This window comes from Thermobia domestica, chromosome 15 (assembly GCF_964235325.1).
Source record: "Thermobia domestica chromosome 15, izTheDome1.hap1.1, whole genome shotgun sequence".
NCBI lineage: Eukaryota > Metazoa > Arthropoda > Insecta > Zygentoma > Lepismatidae > Thermobia > Thermobia domestica.
Window position 1 is genome coordinate 44,419,866 of NC_137468.1, and position 21,919 is coordinate 44,441,784.

Here is a 21,919-nt window from a genome sequence, read left to right on the forward strand (position 1 = left end):
AAATTTTTAATTCTGTCGTTGTAACAGTAAGCCTGAACGTTTATCTCAACCAAGTTTGTTAATTAAACCCTGACGTTGAATATTTAACTAATTAACGTTGACTATTTCTACCCCATACCCTATACATGTAAGCGAATTTTATTAAGTTCTGGTTTTAGCAACTGATAGATAAGAGTATTATCTTAGCAACATTTGTTAATGTAGTCAATCCGTTAAAGTTTCAGCTGATAACGGCGGCTATCTATAGTCCATATCTCATACGTCTAAACGAATTTTTCAATTTTATTTTGTTTTATTTTATTTTTCTCAGCTGAGAGCTTGCGCGGTTATATCGGCCGAGTTCATTAATGGAATCAATTATTTAATATCTTAATGGACAACGGCCACTAAGGGTGTCTATCTCACACATGAAAATGTTTTACGTAATCCTTCCTACTGTCTTAATCAACGTTTATTTTCTGCTATCTTTGAACACAATACCTTAGGTTAGGCTAGTTACATAGGATTAGTTAGATTAAGTTCAGTTTGTTTATTTTTCACCATCCTTCCGTTTTTGGTAGTGAAACATGTACACGCTTCGATTATGAGATACTAAGGTTTTTTTCACCAAAACTTCTTGCATTTACTCTTTGTGTTAAGTGGGGGTCGCGGTGGCTCAGTGGTAGAGCGTTAACTTCTGGTGCATTGGTTCCTTGGTTCTATCCCAGCTCGCGCTGAGTGGACTTTGTGATGGACAAACACCATGTGCGTGGGTTTTCTTGGGGTTCTCCCGTTTCTTCCCACTTTCTTCATTCCACCATTTCATTCATTTCTTATCATCACCGTCTCCTTTAGCCTAACCGGCATAACCGTGGGACGTAAAACTCAAAGATTCCATTTCATTTTTTGTCTTCTGTTAAGTGAACTAGAGTTGTCTGATAAAAAGTTTATAAAAGTTCCAACTCATCTCGATTCTTGAGGGAATGTTTTTCGTCTCTTCTCGATTTTCTCGAAAACCCTTTTCTCGGCTCGTTTTGTAAATTTTAAATACTTGACTTTTGGAAGTATTCTTGGTAAAATTTTGCACTTATCAACTTGATCGGGGGTACAAATGATTGGGAACGCAAAGAATCGTCTTTCCCCATACTTCCAAAAATATATATGGTGTCCCTCTACTTCGTAGAAAAATTACAATGGGCAAAGATAGGCACGGAGGACGGCCGATGTCATGCGCCTCCCTACCTTTTCACATCCACTTTTAACCCTGAATTGGATGCTATATTGCAATAACAGTATAAGTTTAAAACAATATACCTATTGCCCAGTTACCTTAGTTAATGTCTATACCCAAATTAACATAAAAATCGTTCACTATTCAATACCATATCTGATACTAGTAAGTAATTTTAAAATTATAGTGCAAAATGCAAAAATATTGATTGAACATATGATTTAATGCTGGTATAACTAATGTAACAGAAATAACAATGTACAGTTAATAAAATATTACACAATAGCATCCCATTAAGAATTTATTCACGTGAAAACTAGATTGCCTTGTTTTTCAACATTGCCTAATTTCCTTTCAAAAGACGAATATTGCACAAATTGTTTAAGTAGCTTAATAGTTAGATATCGATGCAACGACATTGCGCAAATTTTTCTAAAGATTAGATCGTTGATAATCTAAGTAATTTATGTCTTATTAACGAGGAGCAGAAAGTGCTGAAATTGCGCAAATTTCCGCCGCGACGTTGCCAACAACAGGATTTAAGGAATTGTGTGAAATTTTGCATCGAAATGAAATGTATAAAGCTATTCCTTTATGAGATATATTTTATTGCATTCTAATATTTACAAAGCAACATACTTATTTACAGAAAATTTCATTTTACAGTTTGAATGCTTGAAATTTAAATCCTACAGCTTTTAAAAATGTCATACGTGCCTTCTCATAGTTTCTCTGCGAATTCCTGAACTCAGCATACTTCCTCATGACAAACTCGCTCCTTTTGACTTCTGCTGGTCTTTGGGCCTTTGAAATTCCTTTTAATATGGACGTTATTTTCATGGCAGTTTCCGTTTGGATCTCTAACAAAGCAGAAATCACCGTATGAATATCAGGAGCAGGGAAGTAAAATTGACTATTATAATGTCTGTGAAAAGCTTCTGGTCCATTTGTCGTCCGACGCATCGTGGATGGTATAGACGCCCACATGACAGGTGGATACCTAAAATTAATAAAATAAAAAGATCCTTAGTTCATGCACACAATTATTGACAATTTATATAAAACACTAAAACATTTATAACACTAGATTCAAGAAATATTTATAGTCTTGGTCCGTAATTTGTTTACAACTATCAAAACCTGCATTTTAATCTACGTCTTACATGAAGACAGAAGAAAATTTCACTATAATTAAGTTGCATTGAGAGAAAATACCATATCAGCACAACCATTAATGTTGTGTTCAAACTAGGACAACAGTTTTTGCAGTATTAAGAGTTATTGAAGCATGTGCTACTATAGATGAAATTCAAAAGGAAGCTACTTACTTGCAACCGTCTTCTATGTAGTTTTCTAGGACGTAATCGGAAAATTTATGCCCTGTATCATCCGGCGTCATTGATATTAGTTGAGTAAAGGCATCTGATACTTCTGTTGGATGTAAATATGGCAACCCAAAAAATGCCTTTATCCATGAACCTGTAAGAAAAGCAATAATAATAATAATAATAATAATAATAATAATAATAATAATAATAATAATAATAATAATTTGTTAGAATAAGCAAGCATTGGGAAAGTAGTGAAATTGATGGATCTTACTGTTGGCTTTATAATTTCTTCATTTCGTACATTATTAGAACAGTAGTTTATTTGCTTTTAAGAATGGTGACTGAATTAAGATTCTTCAGTCAAACAGAATAAGATTCTATTTTCAACTGTATTCTGTATTAATATATAACAAAACAAAGTCCACATGGTATTATTAAATTAATAATAAAGAATAATAGACCATAATAATATCAATAATACCTAGTTCAGATTTTGGATCCATATATGCTTGTCGCAGATCATTGTCGGCTTGAATCCTCCGCCACCATGTTTGTCCCAAATGGAATCTGCAGCCACGAATGTCACAATTTGGAAACACATTCTTGATGGCTTCGTGAGCAGCTGTTTCAAAATCAACGTAAATGATTTTCAAGTCGAATCTACTGTCTAAGTTTCTTATCATCTTCCACATGGCCACATACGTATTCTTGTCTTTCTTCGGCAAAAATGCAAAACATAGAGGTAGATAATATCCATTTTTATATGCATGTATTGTATATAACTGTGTGAAATGCTTAGGAGCATAAGTGAAAGTTCCATCTGCAAATACTTCTAACCCGCTGAACTCACACAGAAAACTGAAAAGAAAATAAGATTAGTGTCAGAAAAGAAAATAGTAAACAAGACTGTAGTGTCATATCGTTAGGTGAAATGCTATGTTACGATATATTTTGTGAGAATCAAAAAAAAAAAAAAAAACTATTTTACTATAATTTGGAAATAAGACGGAAAAAGGAACTTTTCTGTTCAAGCAACTACTTCCTATTCTACTTCTTGATGCTGTAAATGAAACTCATTTCAAAGTTAATGGTTATAAATGAAATTATACTTACTCGATATTTTTCTTACACGTGAAAAGAATTATATTAGCTTCATCATCAACAAAGATGAATCTTTCTCCGTCAATTGCTATATCATCCTGCTTCTGAACCATTTGCTGTATAGCCTCTACGGTGTTTCTGGGTAGACGAGGAGTCACCTTTCTTCGATTTTTATAAATAACGTAAGTTAAGTTTAAGTTCGTTGAAAACCGCGGCGAGACACAACATTCGACATGCTGCTTTAGAATTCTAACTGCATGTAGGAGGTACACGTAGATATAAGTTGCTGCATCACTCAAGGGGGCGAGCTTTCTTGCCAAGGGGCCCTATTTATCTCTAATACACTGACCACTCATTCTTGTAACAATTTATACGATAATACCTAGGTAATATATAACAAATGTTTCTCACAGCACCTAAGAACAACTAAGACGCAAATGCAAATCTAAGTATCATTTATAGAAAGGTGAAAGGATAGTTATTAAGATATGTGGTAGACACACCTGAAATATGTATACAAGTGCTTGTTTCTGATTGGCCAAAACTGGAAGATATAGACAAATCTTTATTTCTGATTGGTCGAACGTCTGTTCACGATATTTCAAGAGAACTTCTAGAAATATTTATATATATTGTTTATTTTATATATGTTTGTTTTCCTTACAGTATTTCAAAACTATTTGCTTTCAATAACTATATTCTTACAGTTTTAATCTTACAGTTAGATATGATACGGAAAATGAATGACTGGGACACATTCCCCAGTCACCCTCTCTAACGACGCCATTGCACACATATAATATAGATGACTGAAAATGCTATTGTTATCCATTACTTTGTATTTTTTTTTTTTTTTTGTTAAAACGACTTGCATTTTGGTGACTGTTTTTATTAGTCGATATACTTATGGTAATGATGGCAACGTTGCACAAGATTTTTTTCGCAATTTCCAATTTTGTTGCCTGCTCATTAAGGCTTTATCTGTGTCAACAGATAAGCGTGGGAAAATTTGCGCAATGTCGGTGCACCCGTTAGATATAGTATTGCATGAACAGTTAATTTTTAAGTCTAAACCATTATTTCATGTAGCAGCACAGAAAGCGAGGGTTTAGAGTATGACGAGGGTTTAATTTGGGATATGTATTACATCTTACCTAATCAATTTACAAGTAGAACTTAAGTTTGAAGAATGCATTATGTATTCAGATAATGTTAAGTTCTATAGGAACTAGAGCCAAATAGTAACACATTACATTCCAAAATCTATGTTTAAACTATATTTATAATTGAAGCATGTGCAATGACTTGCATATCTTTAAATGCTGATTAAGAGGACTAATAACTGCGAAATTAAAACACTGCTAATTTTACCGTAATTATCACAGATATCTTCAAATAGATAAAAGATAATCGAAATATGGAACAAAAGCGCTCTAGAAAATATTATTTTGCATGAGGTATCATTATCACGAGTCACCTAGTAGCTTTCCGTTTCTATCGATTTATAAACGCGAAAATAAGTACCGATTTTCTAAATGACTGGAAATCGAAAGCAGATAAGTGAGCCATGATAACGGTATCTTATGTAAAATAATATTGTCTAGGGAGCCCTTGTTCCATTTTTCGATTATCTTTTATCTATTTGAAGATATCACATAATTACTGTAAAGTTAGCGCTATTTTAATTTTGCCGTGATGGGGCCTTTTAATGCTGTTTTGCTATATTTAGACGATAAACTTATCATGGATACTTTTGGGAAATGGTACACTAAAGCAAACCATTGGCTAAAATTAAAAAAAAAAAAAAACATTCATTTCCTACTAGTTGGTACATTTTTATAAAAATTATGTTAACTACATCCTTCACAAATGTACATCATGACCCGTAAAGTGTGCTCTTATCACATGACACAGTCCACCTTATCATGGCTTGTGTTTAGAACATGCTACTCTGAAGTGCACAAATTCCTCCGCTAGCCGAATTATAAATACTTTTTTTCATTTACATTTAAACTGATTATTAAGAACGAATTTTATGATTGAGGAACGTGACTCAGTCAGTGTTACCGTACTGAGTGTTTTATCGTATGGAAGGGAGTATTAAAAATTATTTTCGAAGCGTTCGAAATGTGAGTCTAGAATTGAATTGAGTTGATTTTGAGTTTAACGCCCCTTTCAGCAGCGAGACCATGTGAGACGTGGACCTACTGATTAACGTGGAATCCGAATCACATTAGCTCCTGCACGGGAATCGAACCCGGGTCTCCCACGCCAAATACGTGTACGCTAACCCGCTTAGCCACGGAGCCCTGGAGAATAAGGAGACAATACACTGAGTGGAATAGAAGTGTTAGTTAGCGTTTCAGTTTAGAAATTATAGTTTAAATGCCAGTACCGGTGGTGTGGTTATATAATCCATTTCTGTTGAAGGCGAGATAGTATGGTGGGGAACGAGATTGATCTTGCTTTATGATTTGCACACCTGCCGTCTATACCGGATTCAAGCCTCTATTGTGGTTCGAACCCTACGTTTTTATAATCTCGCTGCTGCGTGTAGATGTAAAATGAAAACCTTTATATTCAAACCCAAAAAATACTGGTTGGTACAATATCGTCAACCCGCAGGTGCGTTACTGTTTCAATAATAATAATATATATATATAAAAAAAACATCAGTCTCGTCATAAAAAAAATCCGTGTTTCATCTCAGTGATAACCCTTATGCTTCTATATTTTGAATCTATTTTCAATTGGAGTTTCATGTTTTAAGTTCTTAGGTTACATAAATGGCGCTGGCTGTGACAAAGAGCTCTCCGGGCCACCATTTGTAGAATACCATTGGGTTTGTTGGTTGGATTAGAGTCTAGCGTCCTGTCCAGTAGCAAGGCAATATGAGGCCTGGACCATCCACGTAACGTGCAATCCCAATCACGTGTACTCCTACCCAGAACTGAATTCGGATTTCAAGCACTGAAAATGCGTACGTTAATCATGTGGGGCCCCAGGGCATATTTGGAAACACATGTCCATATTAGGGATGTACTAGAGAGTAATATATAAGATAAAGGAAAGGAGACTTCAAATAATGAAAAAAAAAAACAGATTATGACAATAATGGTTACTTATGCTGTTAAATTATAATTTAATAAGGACGTGATGACAAAATAATTTTGTCAGTAATTCTTTGCAAATTGGCAAAAATGTTGTTACAGTATATCGTATTTTCTTTCAAATATCAATTTCTATTATTGATCATGTTACATAAATATCATGGATAACGAACTTTATTTGTCTGTACATATGTTTATATAACCTGTTGTAATCACTTTCCTTTTCTTCTTTTTCTTTCAGGTGACGAACTATAACCGTTTACACCTCAATATACAGAAGAACGAATGCAAAATAATCGCAATGGACAGTGGAAAAGTAGTACACACTATAATATGCGAATCTCAATAATTTGGTATATATTTGCCGAATGTACGAAAAAGTTTAAAAATACAGTTCGGACAAACAGTAACCACGATTAAAAATGGTCTTTTTTTAAAAGAAGATAATTAAATTAAATTGAATTGAATTGAGAAAAAAATAAAATATTCTAGAAATGGATTTATCAAGTTTGATTATGCACATTGTGAACCAAATTATTAGTTATGAGGACTTCCTCTAACATTTTCAAGCGATATTAATATTTAATGTGCCAATAACGGATGATAAGTGTCCCCTTTTGCATCTATTTCTTAGATTCAAAAAGTAGTAGTAAGTCAAAGGAAAGAAGGGTGATGCAGAAATACTTAAAAATGAAATCTTTTACACGTTAAGAGAGAGAAAAAACAATCAATTCTGAAAAATAGAATAATTAGTACATCCTTTTTAGCGTAGTGATTTTTTGCAGCAAAAATTCAGTGTTTCATTATGTACAAAAGGAAATACGTACATAAAACACTTACTGTAAATAATATTCCATGTTAATTGTGCTGCGTTAGTGATTTCTGTAAATATTGTGCGCTTCGTTTACATACAAATACATTTAATTAAGTAAAAAAAATAATTTTACGAAACAAGAAATTCATGGTATAAAATCGAAGTTGTTAAAAACAATCGCTTTTTTTCAGAGAATATTGATTGAGTAAAACAACACAAACTATAATTAGTTTATGTAAAATACATTGAACTATGTAAAACAATTTGGGAAGGGAAGGAAACGAGGAAATAAGAAAAATCCCGATATAAAATCAAGATTCTCCGAAAGCAAGTGTTTCTTCCACGAAATATTAAATTGTGTAAAAACAGAGATAATAATTAATAATTGTGTTCGTACTATCAATGTGAGTGCGTGGGTACTTTTGTGCGTGTTTATTTAAGTGTGTATGTGTGTGTATTTGTATGTGCGTGTATCAGTGTATAACCGTGTTACAATCTCGACAATTAATTTATGAAAGAAAAAAAACAAGCATTTCTATAAATACCCGTAAATAAACATTATAAATATACTGCATATAGCATATACAGAATATTATATTTATAGCATATAATAAATTTGCTCGTAAAAGACAAGAAAGTTAACTCAATTTAAGTCAAGATGTATCTGAAAAACAGAAGATTGAACAACTTCTCGGATGATGTGGACTCTTATACTCCAGAATTTTATTCCATTAATGGCACCAACACTACTGTCGGAGTTATGGAGGATGAAGGAAGGGGTAAGTAACATATATTTTTTTTTGTCTCAATAACATTTTTAATGGTACTCTTTCGTTTTAAACTATTTTTATCTATAGCATGTCCAAAAACAGCCAATTAAAACTTTAGGAAATGAATCCTTATACATAAAAGAATGAAAAAAACATATGTAGACAACCATAGGACAACTAATGCGTGACTTGGGAGTTATAGCCCGCTGAAAATTGGGAGGAACGATATAGAAAGGACCATAACTTCAGAATGAAAGATTTGGGACAGGCATACAAAGAAAACTCTATACAAATTTCTACGGAAATGTCGGTCTTTTTTATTTATATATATCTAAAAGAGTATATAATGAGAATAGCATTATTCATCAAATATACTGCTGTTCCATTGTTCACTGAACAGCTTTCCAAACGTTACAATGTTCCGGTGAACTGTTCCACATGTTTCTTCATTAACAGCCCCTACATTATGTCGGAAGAAGTCAAAAAGTGATTTCCGAAAAATGCATTTGCAAGTACATGTGACATCCCATGGCTTAGAAACAGTGCACCGTATCATTAACAATAGTTTCATAATTTGGTGCCTTAATATTACCAAAGAATTTAGAACACACTGACTTGAATGGTTACCATGCTTCCTTTTCTATGTCCGACACTATACTTTCAAACTCACTGTCCTGCATGACAGTTCTTATTTGTGAGCCAATGAATACGCCTTCGTTTATCTTCGCATCACTTAGGCTTGAGAATTACGGTGAAAGGGCTAACTGGCGTATCTTGATTTTTAGAATTTTACAGTAGAGCGATTTGGAATTACTCGTTGAACATTATACGCTGCTATTCATTTCAAGATACGTAATTTTCAGAAAGTTCATATCTCTGTTAACGTAAGGAATTCAGGTACGAAATTTTTATGGTTGATAGAGTAGGTTAAATAAGGACAGATATCGGTTATAATTTAGATCACGATTTTTCGAGTTACGCCACTTCGCCCCTTCACCGACAAGTCTTCAGTTGCTCGAAAGCTGAGTAAGCATGAAGATTTTCATCAAACCTAGTTTCATATGTAATGAGGGAAGAAACACATGTTCAGAGTTCACTTGTTGTTGACATGATACGTTCTTAATTCCTTGATCCCTGGCGTGATGGCTATGTTCTCCGCACGTAATGGTTAACTCTGTCCCGGCTGTCCCATTTGATATATTTTTGTTGCATACCTGCAAAGATTCCTGTAACTTTAAGGTATCCACAGATTCGTCACTTTAACGTACCGCAATATGTCACGCATTACTTAATATGTTTCCTTGGTTTGAACAGTATATACCACTGGGACGGGTGGATAAACATTACCAATATGGAGCAGAACTGCCTTCAGAGTTACCTTATATGAACCAATGAAGAATCGCCATTTTACTGGATTGTGGTCATGCTCAAACTCCTGAAATAAACAATTAACATTGTTACAAAATACAATTCCTCTAGTCTTCGAAAAGTAAGATGAAACTTTACTCTACCGCGTTCGAAACGTGCTGATTTTGACATTTTTCTTCAATAGATTCCAGTCCTGAAGCGGAGAGTTCAAGATATCTGCTTTTGATTTTGATAAATTTAAGTCCCTACCAGATCGTTTAATTCTTCTTGTGTGATGAGGTGTACAATAAAAGGGACGATGGTTCGATGTTGACGTCCTTGTTCCCTGAACGTTCTTCTTCTACACAGGGGTGTCATTTAGCGGGGCAGGGAGGGGCAATTGCCCCCCCCCTGAGTTTGAGATTTTTATAGATTTTATCAATAGAATAGTAGCAAGTCAGTAGAAAACGCCGAATTTTGCTCATATCAAGGGGTCTTGCCCTCCACAAGCAAAATCTGAAATGACGCTCCTGCTTCTACATCAAATATACAATTTTCGGAAGCTTTTGACGGACAGGTAGCTCTTCAATATAGAGCACTGGGCGCCTTGCTGAATCCAAATATTTTAAAATATTAAAATATTGGATGTGATGTTTTGATTTTGAAGAGAAAGCCTTTACATCTGACAAACAAAAGTAACAGTCGCTTACGTGATCTTTGGGCTCTCTCCAAACCATTGTTACGGCAAATTTTGGCCCCCTTTGCTTTCCATACATTCAATTTAATAAGTTTCTGAAACAATATACATTTAGTGTTCATCGCGTATCTTGATCTCCTACTCGGCTTACAAAATACAGTTCATATGCTTTTTTTTGGCAACAGGGGTACGGCTAGTTCTTCCGAGTCTTCAACATCAGTTTACCGCACATATAACAAAATAAATCAGGGTTATTTTTACATGAGAGGACATTCTGATACACTGAGTCACATTTGCATACACACCTCATTGGCAGAAACCCAACATTAAAAAAAAAAAAAAAAAAAAACTTTTACAAATCCTGCAATTGCAAAGCACAATCTTCATGTTGCATAGCACAAAACAGATGGCAGCGCTTGTTCTTCAGTGGTGCCAGCACGGTGATTGTTATGAAGCAAATTTGTCACTACATGATTCAGCACAACATTTACGTATTTTTATGAAAATGTTGAGCTGATAGTGATATCACTCTTATCAAGCAATGAAGAGAAACCTTTAAACGAATTCACAATTTTTTCTTAAGTACCGGTAATGAGTTTATATCACGTAATACATGCAATGTATAAAGATTACGTTTTTTACGGAAAACTATACATAATACGAAGAAACTAATCACAGATTCGTGTTCTAATTGTACAAATACATTAGAAAAACATTTTAAAGCAAAGAACAAATTCCATACTGTACAGCGTTATTAACATGAATTTCTTTCCCATTTGACGATAGGCGGGCCGCGGAAGGCAATACCTTGTCGTTGGTCAGAGAACTTACATATTTATTGAGATATTGATAGGGAGAATGGGTGCAGACTATATACTACTGATAATCAACAGAGGCTATAAAGAGAAGGAAGAATAACAGGATATTTTAGAAATGAGCTGAATGGTTATGAGAAGTATATATGTGGATTGCGTTGGTACAGCAGTCCGGTTTATAACTTACTACAACAACGGTGCGTTCTTACACTGTAAGAAGTTGAGTACACATAGCCATTGTTCTAAAAGTTCATGGACTATTGGATACACGAGATCTATGCGATTTGTAATGTAGCACAGGCAAAGATAATAGAGGTGCGGGAGAAGAGTTGTAAATTGCGCACGACGAGAGATTTCTCCAGTCGGGATATCAAAGCAGAGAATAAGTCAAACTTAACGCATGTCGTCCTAGAACTTTTAGTCTCTCTTAGAAGTTTGGGAGTGCTGAGAACAGGGAAAGATTACCTTACGTAAATATAACGCAGTAGTTTTGTATTAAGATCCCAAGTTGTGTCTTTAAGGTTACGTAAAGGTTCAAACAGCAACGAATATTAATTTCTAGTTGCATTAGATGACGTTTCCAGATGAAATGCTTATTAAAGTTACACCCAGGTATTTGAGGCAGTTTTGAAGTGGTACTGAAGAGCCAAAAATAGATACTCTTAAGCGTTCTGAGCTTTGGCTGGTACAGAATTTATTCTTTCCCAGATTAAAGAGAGTTATTTGAGTCTTATTAGAATTAAACTTTATCTTCCAATTGAGGCAACAAGTTATGAGTTTATCCAAAGCTGTTGGAGCAGTTAATTAACACGTTCAGCAGAAGATTCTAGGGTAAGGTATGCATCAGCAAACTGTAGTCCATATAATGGAAGCTGAGATTGAGGCATGTCGGAGACATAAAGGATATGTAGGATAGAACCTTGAGGTGAGGTAGTTGAAACTGACTAGATTATGCCATGTTGATCTGAATGAAAGCCTGCTGTAGATGGAGAAAATTAGTAATGAGGAGTACATACCAAATTGGGAGAAGACGCTTCAGTTTGAATATTAAACTTTCATGCCAAACTGTATCAAAGGCATTTTCTATGTCAACCAAGAGCAAAATTTAAGGTAGATTTTTGTTAAAATGGTTAGCAAGGAGGGTACAAAGTCTAAGTAACTGATCAGAGGTGCTAGGACGCGCAGAGTTCAATTTGAGTGGTTGGTAGCCTTATTTTCGCTTGTAAGTATTTGCGGAGCCGTTTCACTAAAACGCACTCTAAATCTGTGTGGAGCCGTTTCACTAAATCTGTGTGTCTTGCAAAATACTCAGTAAGGCTAACTAAGCAATAAGGTGATAGTGTAGTTGTATCTTTGCGAGGTTTTAAAAAGAACAAATTGTAGCAAGTTTCCATTAGATAGGAAAATAACCCGTTGACAAAATGGCTGTGTAGAGTAAAACAAGGAGTAACAGAAATAACACTGTAGAATAAAATAAGGGGCACGAAAAAACTGACAATAAGTAATAGAATCCGCTCCTGCAGCAGTATTGCGTAGGTTATGTAAAGCAACAGTAACGTCATTCGAATGATGGGAATATCTGCTGTGTGGTGTCAAGCTGGTAGTTAAGAACAGGCTACGGTTGTCGGAAGAACAAGTGAACAAGGAGGTAGTATGTAGCAAGATATTCGGCAAAGAAAGTCGACTTTTCTGCGTCGGTTGCTGGCTATCACTTTCTATAGGATAGTGTGGTCTTTCTTTTTTAAAAGTGACGCTCTTAAAAATACTCCTGAATTAAGTTGAATTTATTTAATGACGTGAGGCATTATAAAAGGGGCATCAGACAATGCGTTTGCGCACTACAATATACTTCTTGAGCATATATTGAAATTGGCGATGCAAAAGGAGAAATTATTGGAGATGGGTATGGTGAAATTCAGTTATAAAATCCTGTTAGCGGTAAGAATACTGAGGGCGTGAGCTGGTAAACGAGGCCTTGACGACTAGTTGACACATTTCAGTATCCCGTGATACTAAGTCAGGTATGTCAGAGATTCTCAGTAAACTCGACTGCTTTTAGAGTAGGAGCAGTATCTAGCAGATATTCAGTGATATAAGTGCTGTACTGGCGCCAATGAGCTTTACAAAAATTATACCTGGGCCCAGACGATGATAGATGTGTAGGTTTCAAGCATGAAGTAATAGTAGAATGAATTGGTAGATGATCACTGCCCATGGACTCAAACACCTCAGTAGTAGTGTGAGGTAGTAGATTGTTTGAGATAACTGCTATCCCAGGGCTATGTTTTCTCGCCATGTAGAGTGTGGTAGCTGCTAGAACGAACTGCAGATGATTTGAAAAATCTTGAAATTATTGTTTCTGAGCCGCTTTGCGAGAATGGTAGTTGACGTCTGCTAAAAGGATATACGTGTGTTCGAAAGTTGAAAATCTAAGGAGGGCAAAAAGTGATACGGTAGAGGTTTAAATAACATATTTCTTACTTCTATAACTGTAAAATCCATTAATCCGTTTTAAAAAGCGAAAAACATTCCGTCACAGAGTCTAATTTATATTGCGTTGCAGCGAACATACAACGACCAGATTTCTTCAGCGCGGAAATTGGAGCGAATGTTAAGTCTCCTTTCTCCTATCTCAAAAGTTAAAGGTTTTGGTCGTTGGAGTGCTTCTGCAACAACGCTGCACGAGTTCTAGTGAACGAGGTTTTTCGCGCTAAATAAGATTTCTGAATTTTATTTCGCTACCAATTGCGAATGGAATTTATTTTTATGCATTTATATTTTTAAGTTACGCTGAAGCAAACCAATGTAATGACAAGTAAAAAAAAAAGTGATTGCAGAATTTCAAAATAAGAAAGAAAATATGTAATAGAGTAGAAAACAAATGAAAGTAAATACGCATTTACAAGTTAATTCTTAGCTTATGTAGATAATGAAAGCTTCTTGTACCAATTTTTGAACCAAATATTAGTAAGCCAATATATAGAATCCCCCCTCTGTGGATAGGATATATATATATATATATATATATATATATATATATATATATATATATATATATATATATATATATGCCTACTTGTTTTTATAAAATAAATGTATTTTATACTATTGATAACTTTCCACATAAAACTGTATGATGGGAAAAGCTATATTGAATTTGGGACTAGTTAGCAATGTGCCTTGGTGGCGCAGCTACGAGGGTGGAGTCCACCGGCTCCGGACTTCCTAAAAAAGTTTCCAAACTCGGCTAACATTTGTAGACTTTCTTAACGAACTATACTTGTTTAACAGAGAAATGATTGATGCATTCTAAATATTTTATTTTACGCATCATATACTCTTTCTTTTCGTATAAAGATAATCATTCTATCATTTTAAAAAAAAAATATATAGGTGGCAGTAATTAATTACTTATCGTCTTGTATGGTGCAAGACATGACAGGTTAGGTATTACATAGACGTATTGGACCGCCTCAAATACTTTTAACCCCTCCCAGCAAACGGTTCTGGGTATATAACTGTTTGTTTAGATGTTCTTTCAATTTTGGCTTCTGTTACATGATGATCTTGCATCTGGCGGGTTTCAGAGTGTTCTTTCCAGAACGTATCACATTAATAAGCATTGTTTCGCCTCGTGTGGAAGTATATTGTGTTCATTGTGCATTATTTATAACCAAGACGAATGACTTGAAGTGTAGTTTTTCTTTTACGCACGTGTGTAGGTTGATGTATATATGAAATTCGCGATTCATGTATCTCTTTTCTATCAGTTGTCTTTTCCCAATCAGCTGTTTTGGGTCTTAGTTGTTAGATTTACTTAAGTTGTGTGTGCTCTAATTCTGTAAATAACCTACAAATTCTGAATGAATTCTATACCATGACTTCTGTAAATAACTTACAAAAATAATTTTAAAAAATAGAAATTTGCTCAGCTCTCCACTGAGAAAAACTTGCAATTAAGGCTTAGACAAAACAAGCGAAGGGCAATTCAGAAGAGCGTTCGAAAAAAATCTGGTTTAAATTCACAGAACATCTTATTGCAGCAACGTTGTTTACCTTAGATATATTTCTACAGTTTGTTTTAAATTTTCCTAGATATACTGTGAATAAAGTGTGTTCAATTTACATATTTTACAACACTAATCTCTGCCACGAACTGTCTTCAGTCTATGCTGCAGAGGAATTTGGACCACTGTCATGAACTGGGTTTGCTAGAATAAATTGTTCGCAAAATCTAGAAAAATTAGTGTACTTACAAAACTTCTGAAATTAATATTAACTGTTCCTATGACGTCAGCAGAAGGAGACAGGCGTTTTTCCACATCGAAAAGAATTGACACTTTTAAGGAATTGAATGTTCCAAAAAAGTTATCGCCATTGGTTATGCTTTCCATCGAAAAAGACCTCATAATGGGAATACCGGAGTTCAACCAGCATGTATTAGACAAATTTACTCCAATCAAAGAAAGTAGAATGGATTTACTAATTAAATAAGGTGACTAATCGGATAAAATGTTCTGCATTATTTTTTTTATTTTTTTAAAATCAGAATTTTATTTAATTCCACATGTCACATAGCATTTGCGTCTAACGTTATGCTGATTAGACAATGAGTGCAGTTTATATCTTCTGTCTCCGATCGTTCGTACTACAACACCCGAAACCACAATTCACCGTCCACCACTGCTTCCAAGGGCTCCATTTTGTTACTTTGGATAATATCTGAAAGAGCATACGAGAAGAGTTGAAATATATATATTTAAGAAAAAGCCTTCCAGTAGTGCTACGAAAGAATGGAAACAACGTCTCAATCGCTGTGTAGCTGATCTAGGGGACTGTTTTGAAGAACTTATCTGTAAAACTGTCATCGTTAACAGGAAATGTTTCATTAAATTTCTAAATACCTCGTACATACTATGAAACGGTAGATAACATGAGTGTATTTAAACTACTTTTACTGAGTAACTGAACTGTACATGGAATTCAACACATCCTAAGGAAATAAGGAAGATATCAGACAGCATGGAAGACTGGAAAACTTTCTGAAATTAAAATAATCAAAATTTTTGTATCAGCTTATAAGGCACGTCTATTTTTCGAACATATTCTGAAAATGAAAATATATGTCACACACCAGCACATACGGCAAATACGGGGTTCACATCTCTTGTGTTTCAATAAAAGTTCTTGTCTGTTGCAACAAGTCGGAGCGTCTCCTGTAGGCCCTACGTCATGTTAAGGAATTTTATTTGTATGTCGTAATATTTTCCCCATTAATACTGAAACTGGAGGAGGCAGTATATTCCCGCCATTTCCTATTTTAGTAGGGAAAACTCGAGTGGAGATAGTATATATACAGGGTGTTTCAAAACAACACTGACAACATTTGGGTGGTGATTCCTGACATCAAGATAAGGCAATAAGTATAGACCAACTTAGGTGCACAAATACTTCCTTTCAGAGTTATAAGCTGCCGAAAACGTGAAAAAAAAAAATGAACTTTAAAGTTCGATTGCTCCAAAGTTATGGGACCTACCGTAGTCGAGTCAAGACTTCACTTAGTATGTGCTCTATCCAAGTATCCATGATTCAGAATCGTCTGCAACAAGTTTTGATCCGTAGACAGACACGGTAAATATATGAAGGAATGTTGGTAAACTAAACTGTATAAAAATTACAGCAACTATCTTATCTTCAGGTAAAACTCAGGCTTCACCCCCGGTAAGTACAGGCTGGCTCATAATTATCCATATAATATTTGACTAACTGTAGTATTTGCAATGCAGGACAAAAAAAGTCGATATTGCAACACTGTGTAGCCTAAGAGCGAGAATAACAGTCAATGGACTTAGAACCGTTAGTGTGTGCCAGACAGGATGGTGGGGCTGATCAAATCATTCCCGAACCGCTGGATCGCTCGATGTGGGTCTGTGGAATGGTCAGCTCGATCTCTCGATTTGCCGCGACCTGACTTTTTCTGATGGGGTGCTTTAAAGAGTAAAGTGTATCAATATCACATACGCAATTTGACCAAACTATCACTGAAGAGTTCTATAGGATATGAGTACGGGTTTGTTAAGCTGTTTGTGACAACATTGATCTTTATCTCCAGGCATGTATCAATTTAGATGGTGCTTTGATGGGCCATGCCATGGGCAACAGAGATTAAAATTCTTGTAAGCAAAAGTATGAGAGTAATATGCTTATATTCAAGTTACGTTGCTAGTTTCTTTACTGCAATCTTTGTAACATAATATGCATAATTATGAGCCACCCTGTATAATAAATGCTATCTCGAGAAATTTGAAGTAGTTATTTCAATTATCAAGAATTTGGACACATGAAAGACAATTTGATAGATGCTTAGAGATGAAAGTATACCAATCCATGTGTTGTGGTCTGCTTTAAATTCCATCGGTTACTATTCATCGAAATAGAAAGATCTGTTTGGATTTTAACCCACAAATCTCTAGTGTATCACAGGTGTAACATTGATTTCCTGTTGACCTTATAAAGTTAGTTTCAAACGTTTTACACAAATACCCACTGTACTTTATAAGCCACACATAAACTTTGTAGCAAGCTTTGTTTCGTTCCCTTTCTTCAGGTTTTAGCAATTTCATTCAACTTTTCTTGTTAGTAGCTGCATGTTGCTCATGGAGTTCTCGAGCGCCTTTCAGCTTCCGGATATATTTTATTTATTCCTATGATAACTAAGTATTTAACTCCCTAATAATTTATTTTTCCTGTATCTAAAATGGTCAATAATTACTCTGGTAAAATAGTAATTGTTCATGTATTAAATTAAAGTTGTAGACTACGTCTGTTACTGCTGGTGGCTCAGTAGTAGATGCTCATTTCTGGTGTGAGGAGTCCTATTTCCGATCTCAGGTTGCACAAGTTCGAAATGAACAATATCGTATTTGTGTTTTTCTTACGATTCTGCCGTTTTCTCCCACATTTCATTCCCCCAATTCTTTCATAATCATTAGCTTTCACTAATCATCCCTCTACTTGGTCCTAAAGGGCATAGGCCTAAAAACTAGAAATTTTATTTCGTTTCAAAATTTCTCAATTGACCATTTGTGGAAAAAAAAAAAACACTTTTCTATCATGTCAAATCGCAATTAACAATTCTTTATAACGGACTGCCAAAATATTTATTTCAAAACTATAAAGTATTTAATAATTTACCTATCAAATACAGCTATCTGTAAAGTGCTGTAAAACATTGGACTACTCTAAGAAGTGGTAATGTGCTGTAAATAAATTATTTATTTATTAAATATACATGTAAAGAATTTTATTCTTCTTTCTTTTAAAGATGATCTCTCCAAACAACCATCAGGTATGTTCTTAAATTATTTGAAAACTACGCATGATTTAATCCCTGTTTATGTATGTTTCTGAATGTTTACTATCTTGAGCTAGATTTTAGTGCCTATTTTTTGAATTATAAGTACCTATTTGCTTGCCCATTTCTTATGCTTTTAGTGCTTAAACATCCAGTTTCTAGTCGTAAGATATTTCAAAGGGTTATGATAATAGTTAGTACTCTTGCGGGTTTCAGGTTCAAGTCCATTTTAGTATCAGTTCCGGCTTACCTCTAAACGAAGATAAACAACAATATTCGTATCTCTTCGCTGTTCTAAGATATGATTGGCTAGTGATGTATCATTCACACTCTCACACGGACAGGATCAAATTATACACGTGGATTTCAGTAATCCTTATCGTGTGAAGTACTTACACCAGAAAAGAAACAGGATTTGTCTCATTTTTACTGATTGCAATATTGTTAAATAATTTGTATTATATTTTTGACATGTATAATAATGCCGTAGTTTTGTACCGTTGTATCGCAGTATAAGTAATAATTAAAGGAGGTTAAGTATTTTCCGGACTTGTAGGACTTGCGGACTGGGTAGGACAACTACGTACTTTAACTACAAGTGCTTTCTTTATTAGGTTTGAAGATAAGGCTGAAAAGATAATAGATAATATATTTTGTTATAATTTGATGCATCTTTGACCATAATTTTACCATAGCGATCTCGAAGTGAGGCAAGATCTTGTGTGGTAGACGAAAAATAAATGTGCACATACGGTACAGAAAGTGGACTAGGAGGTTCATGAAGTATACCAATTTTAAGGCATGATGTTCTCAAATTTGGAATCTGCTAAAAAAAATGTCAGCACTGACCCAAGCTGTATGGCCGTGTGTGTGTCAGATACAGATGAAAAATGTATAATATGCTTTAACGAGACTCTCAGATTACAATCCCTAATTGATTTTAGCTAGACATTTCAAAATATTTAATCCATTGATTCTTTTCTTTAATATTTTGAAAGTGTGCTTTTCCAAGTTAAGTTCGAATCAAGTATTACTTCTAATTGTTTCATGCTAGAGTTTGGACTATATTGTTTCTAGAGGTGCTATGGATTCTAGCTTCTTCCTTTCCACCCTATTTCAGACTTCATTGAAAGTGATTTTTTCTTGTTTCAAAATCTAGAGAAACACTTGCGTGGACAATGATGAATTAACATTGATCATCATTTATGTTGTCCAAGAATGGTTTGACGGCTGTGACAAAACTTTTATATTCTGTTGTGTTCGAAGTTTTTCTGATCGATGAGCTAAGAATATTGAGATCAGTGAAACTTACGTAAAAATCCTAGTAAGTACTTTCAAACATCCATCTATCCTTAATATATTAAGCTCAGAATTTAGAATTTATTGAACATCTCTGGTATTTCACATTGTGGGCTTAGTGGAGCAGTCTCACCAGCAAATGTAAAAACGTATATGGCGGGAGTCATGCTGGTATACTAGTCATACATATTATTCAGGATGATGGAGAAAACATTGAACCTTGAAATCAGGTACGGAATATACTTGATACATTAACGGCAAATATACTATTCTACTGTGACGAACATAGTACATGAGACCATATAGGCAGCTGGTAAATAGAAAAAAATAGAGTTGACTAATTATCCTACTATGCCATATGCTATCGAATGGTTTGACCAGGTCAAATAGGGTCGCTAGTAGATATTACAATAGGCCTTTCTTAAACTGATTAATGATCGAAGTATTTACGTTTATTCGCTAAGTCCACCTCCACTTTTCTTAATTTTGGTGAAGTATTTAAAAGATAATGAAGAAGATTAAAAATTTATAGTGAGTACCGTATCTGCAAAAATCTATTACGTGAGTTCATAATTATTTCCAAAATCAGAACAGAACTGAGTAAATTATCTAAAAGATTCTACTGAGAGCGAAATCAGATCGTAGTACTGAGATGAGTTATGAGGACGACGAACTATAATGAGTTAAAAACTTTTTCCGTATATGCGTTGTCCGGATAGGAGAATAACATAGACTGGGGTCCCAGGTCGGGTTGACGCGAGTCAGCACACTTAACGTCAGTGTGACATCACAAGCACTAAGTTGTACCAAATCAGACGTATGTGTACCTAACTAAACCATGTTTGCCCAAGATATGTAGATATGCTAATTCGTGGCCTAAGTATCACAGCAAAGGTGTGCCGCATTTAGTATATGTTGAATTTTTGAGGATCGATTTATTGGTGCTGTGTATAGCTATTTGTTTCGGCTGATGCTTTTCATTTAATTTTACGGATAAATTCACAGAAGAGTTGTTGCGGTACAAATACATCATGATATATCAATGGTATGACGTTGAAATGAAACGTGTAATAGGAATTCGATTGTAGCAAATAATTCTAAAGCTGCTGGAAAATTGAGTCTCAAACCTAAAGCATCATTCCATATCAGTTTTCGCAAAATGTATGTTATACTTAAAAAAAAAAAAAAAAGAATAATTGTGCGAGGGAATCGATGGAAATGTTTGCGGAGGGTGAGTGATAGGAAAACACATAACTAGTGTCAGGTCACAAATTCAGTTATACAGCCCTGTAGGATATCGAATATACTACGTATATAGCAGATCTTGCATTGTGTTGACGCAAACTGATACAAATGAGACCTGAGAAAATATCCAGCATTAATTTGGAGAATTACGGGCACAAAACAATGAGAAGACGCCAGCCTAATACAGGGTAAGGTAAAGAAGTTGAAACAGGAATGGAGAGGACTGAATAGGAAACCTCGAAATAAAAGCATCTCTTCAATGTTTATCTGGGTAATTTATCTGCTACTTGGTTATCTTTTCTTTAAAAGCTGAAACACCAGTGTGAAAGGTAGTTTTTATATTCGTGTTGGACCAATTCGATCTGACCTAAACCATGCATTCGGAGTTAAAACATAAACTTGAATCTGGCTGTTATTTGGTCTTGCGAACTTTAGAACCCCTTCTGGTCATGGTGTAGTCAGGATCATGGTCATCGCCTATATCTAACTGTTCAAACCAGAGGCAGGTTCTAACCCTCATATTCAAATGTAAGATGATCTGTGTAATTATGATAATTAACTGCCTGTAAATATCTGTTATGAGGATCGCTGTATTTAGGAATTTGTCGGTATAGCTCAGGGGCGATCGGGGCGATCACTCCCTAGAATAGGATATTTTGTATTTTATTATTATTCTATGAGTACTTATTATTATTATTTGTAATCCATCAGTATCAATTTCTAAATAAGTTAATTCTACAGAAGAGCTATTTCTTCTTTTCTAAATTTGTTTCCCTTTTTTGCTTTTTTTGTAATACACTCAGCTTGATTTGAATTCGAACGAGCA

General features: G+C 34.7%; 1 protein-coding gene across 1 annotated transcript in view; it reads left to right on the top strand.

The window, feature by feature from the left end:
* Positions 1 to 21,919, top strand: part of LOC145671015 (uncharacterized) — a 691,049-nt gene that overhangs the window by 86,629 nt on the left and 582,501 nt on the right. The window contains exon 2 of the mRNA XM_081739659.1: positions 6,994 to 8,345. Coding sequence (XP_081595785.1) covers positions 8,225 to 8,345 — 121 coding nt within the window. The 5' untranslated portion in view covers positions 6,994 to 8,224. The remainder of the gene's footprint in view (positions 1 to 6,993; positions 8,346 to 21,919) is intronic.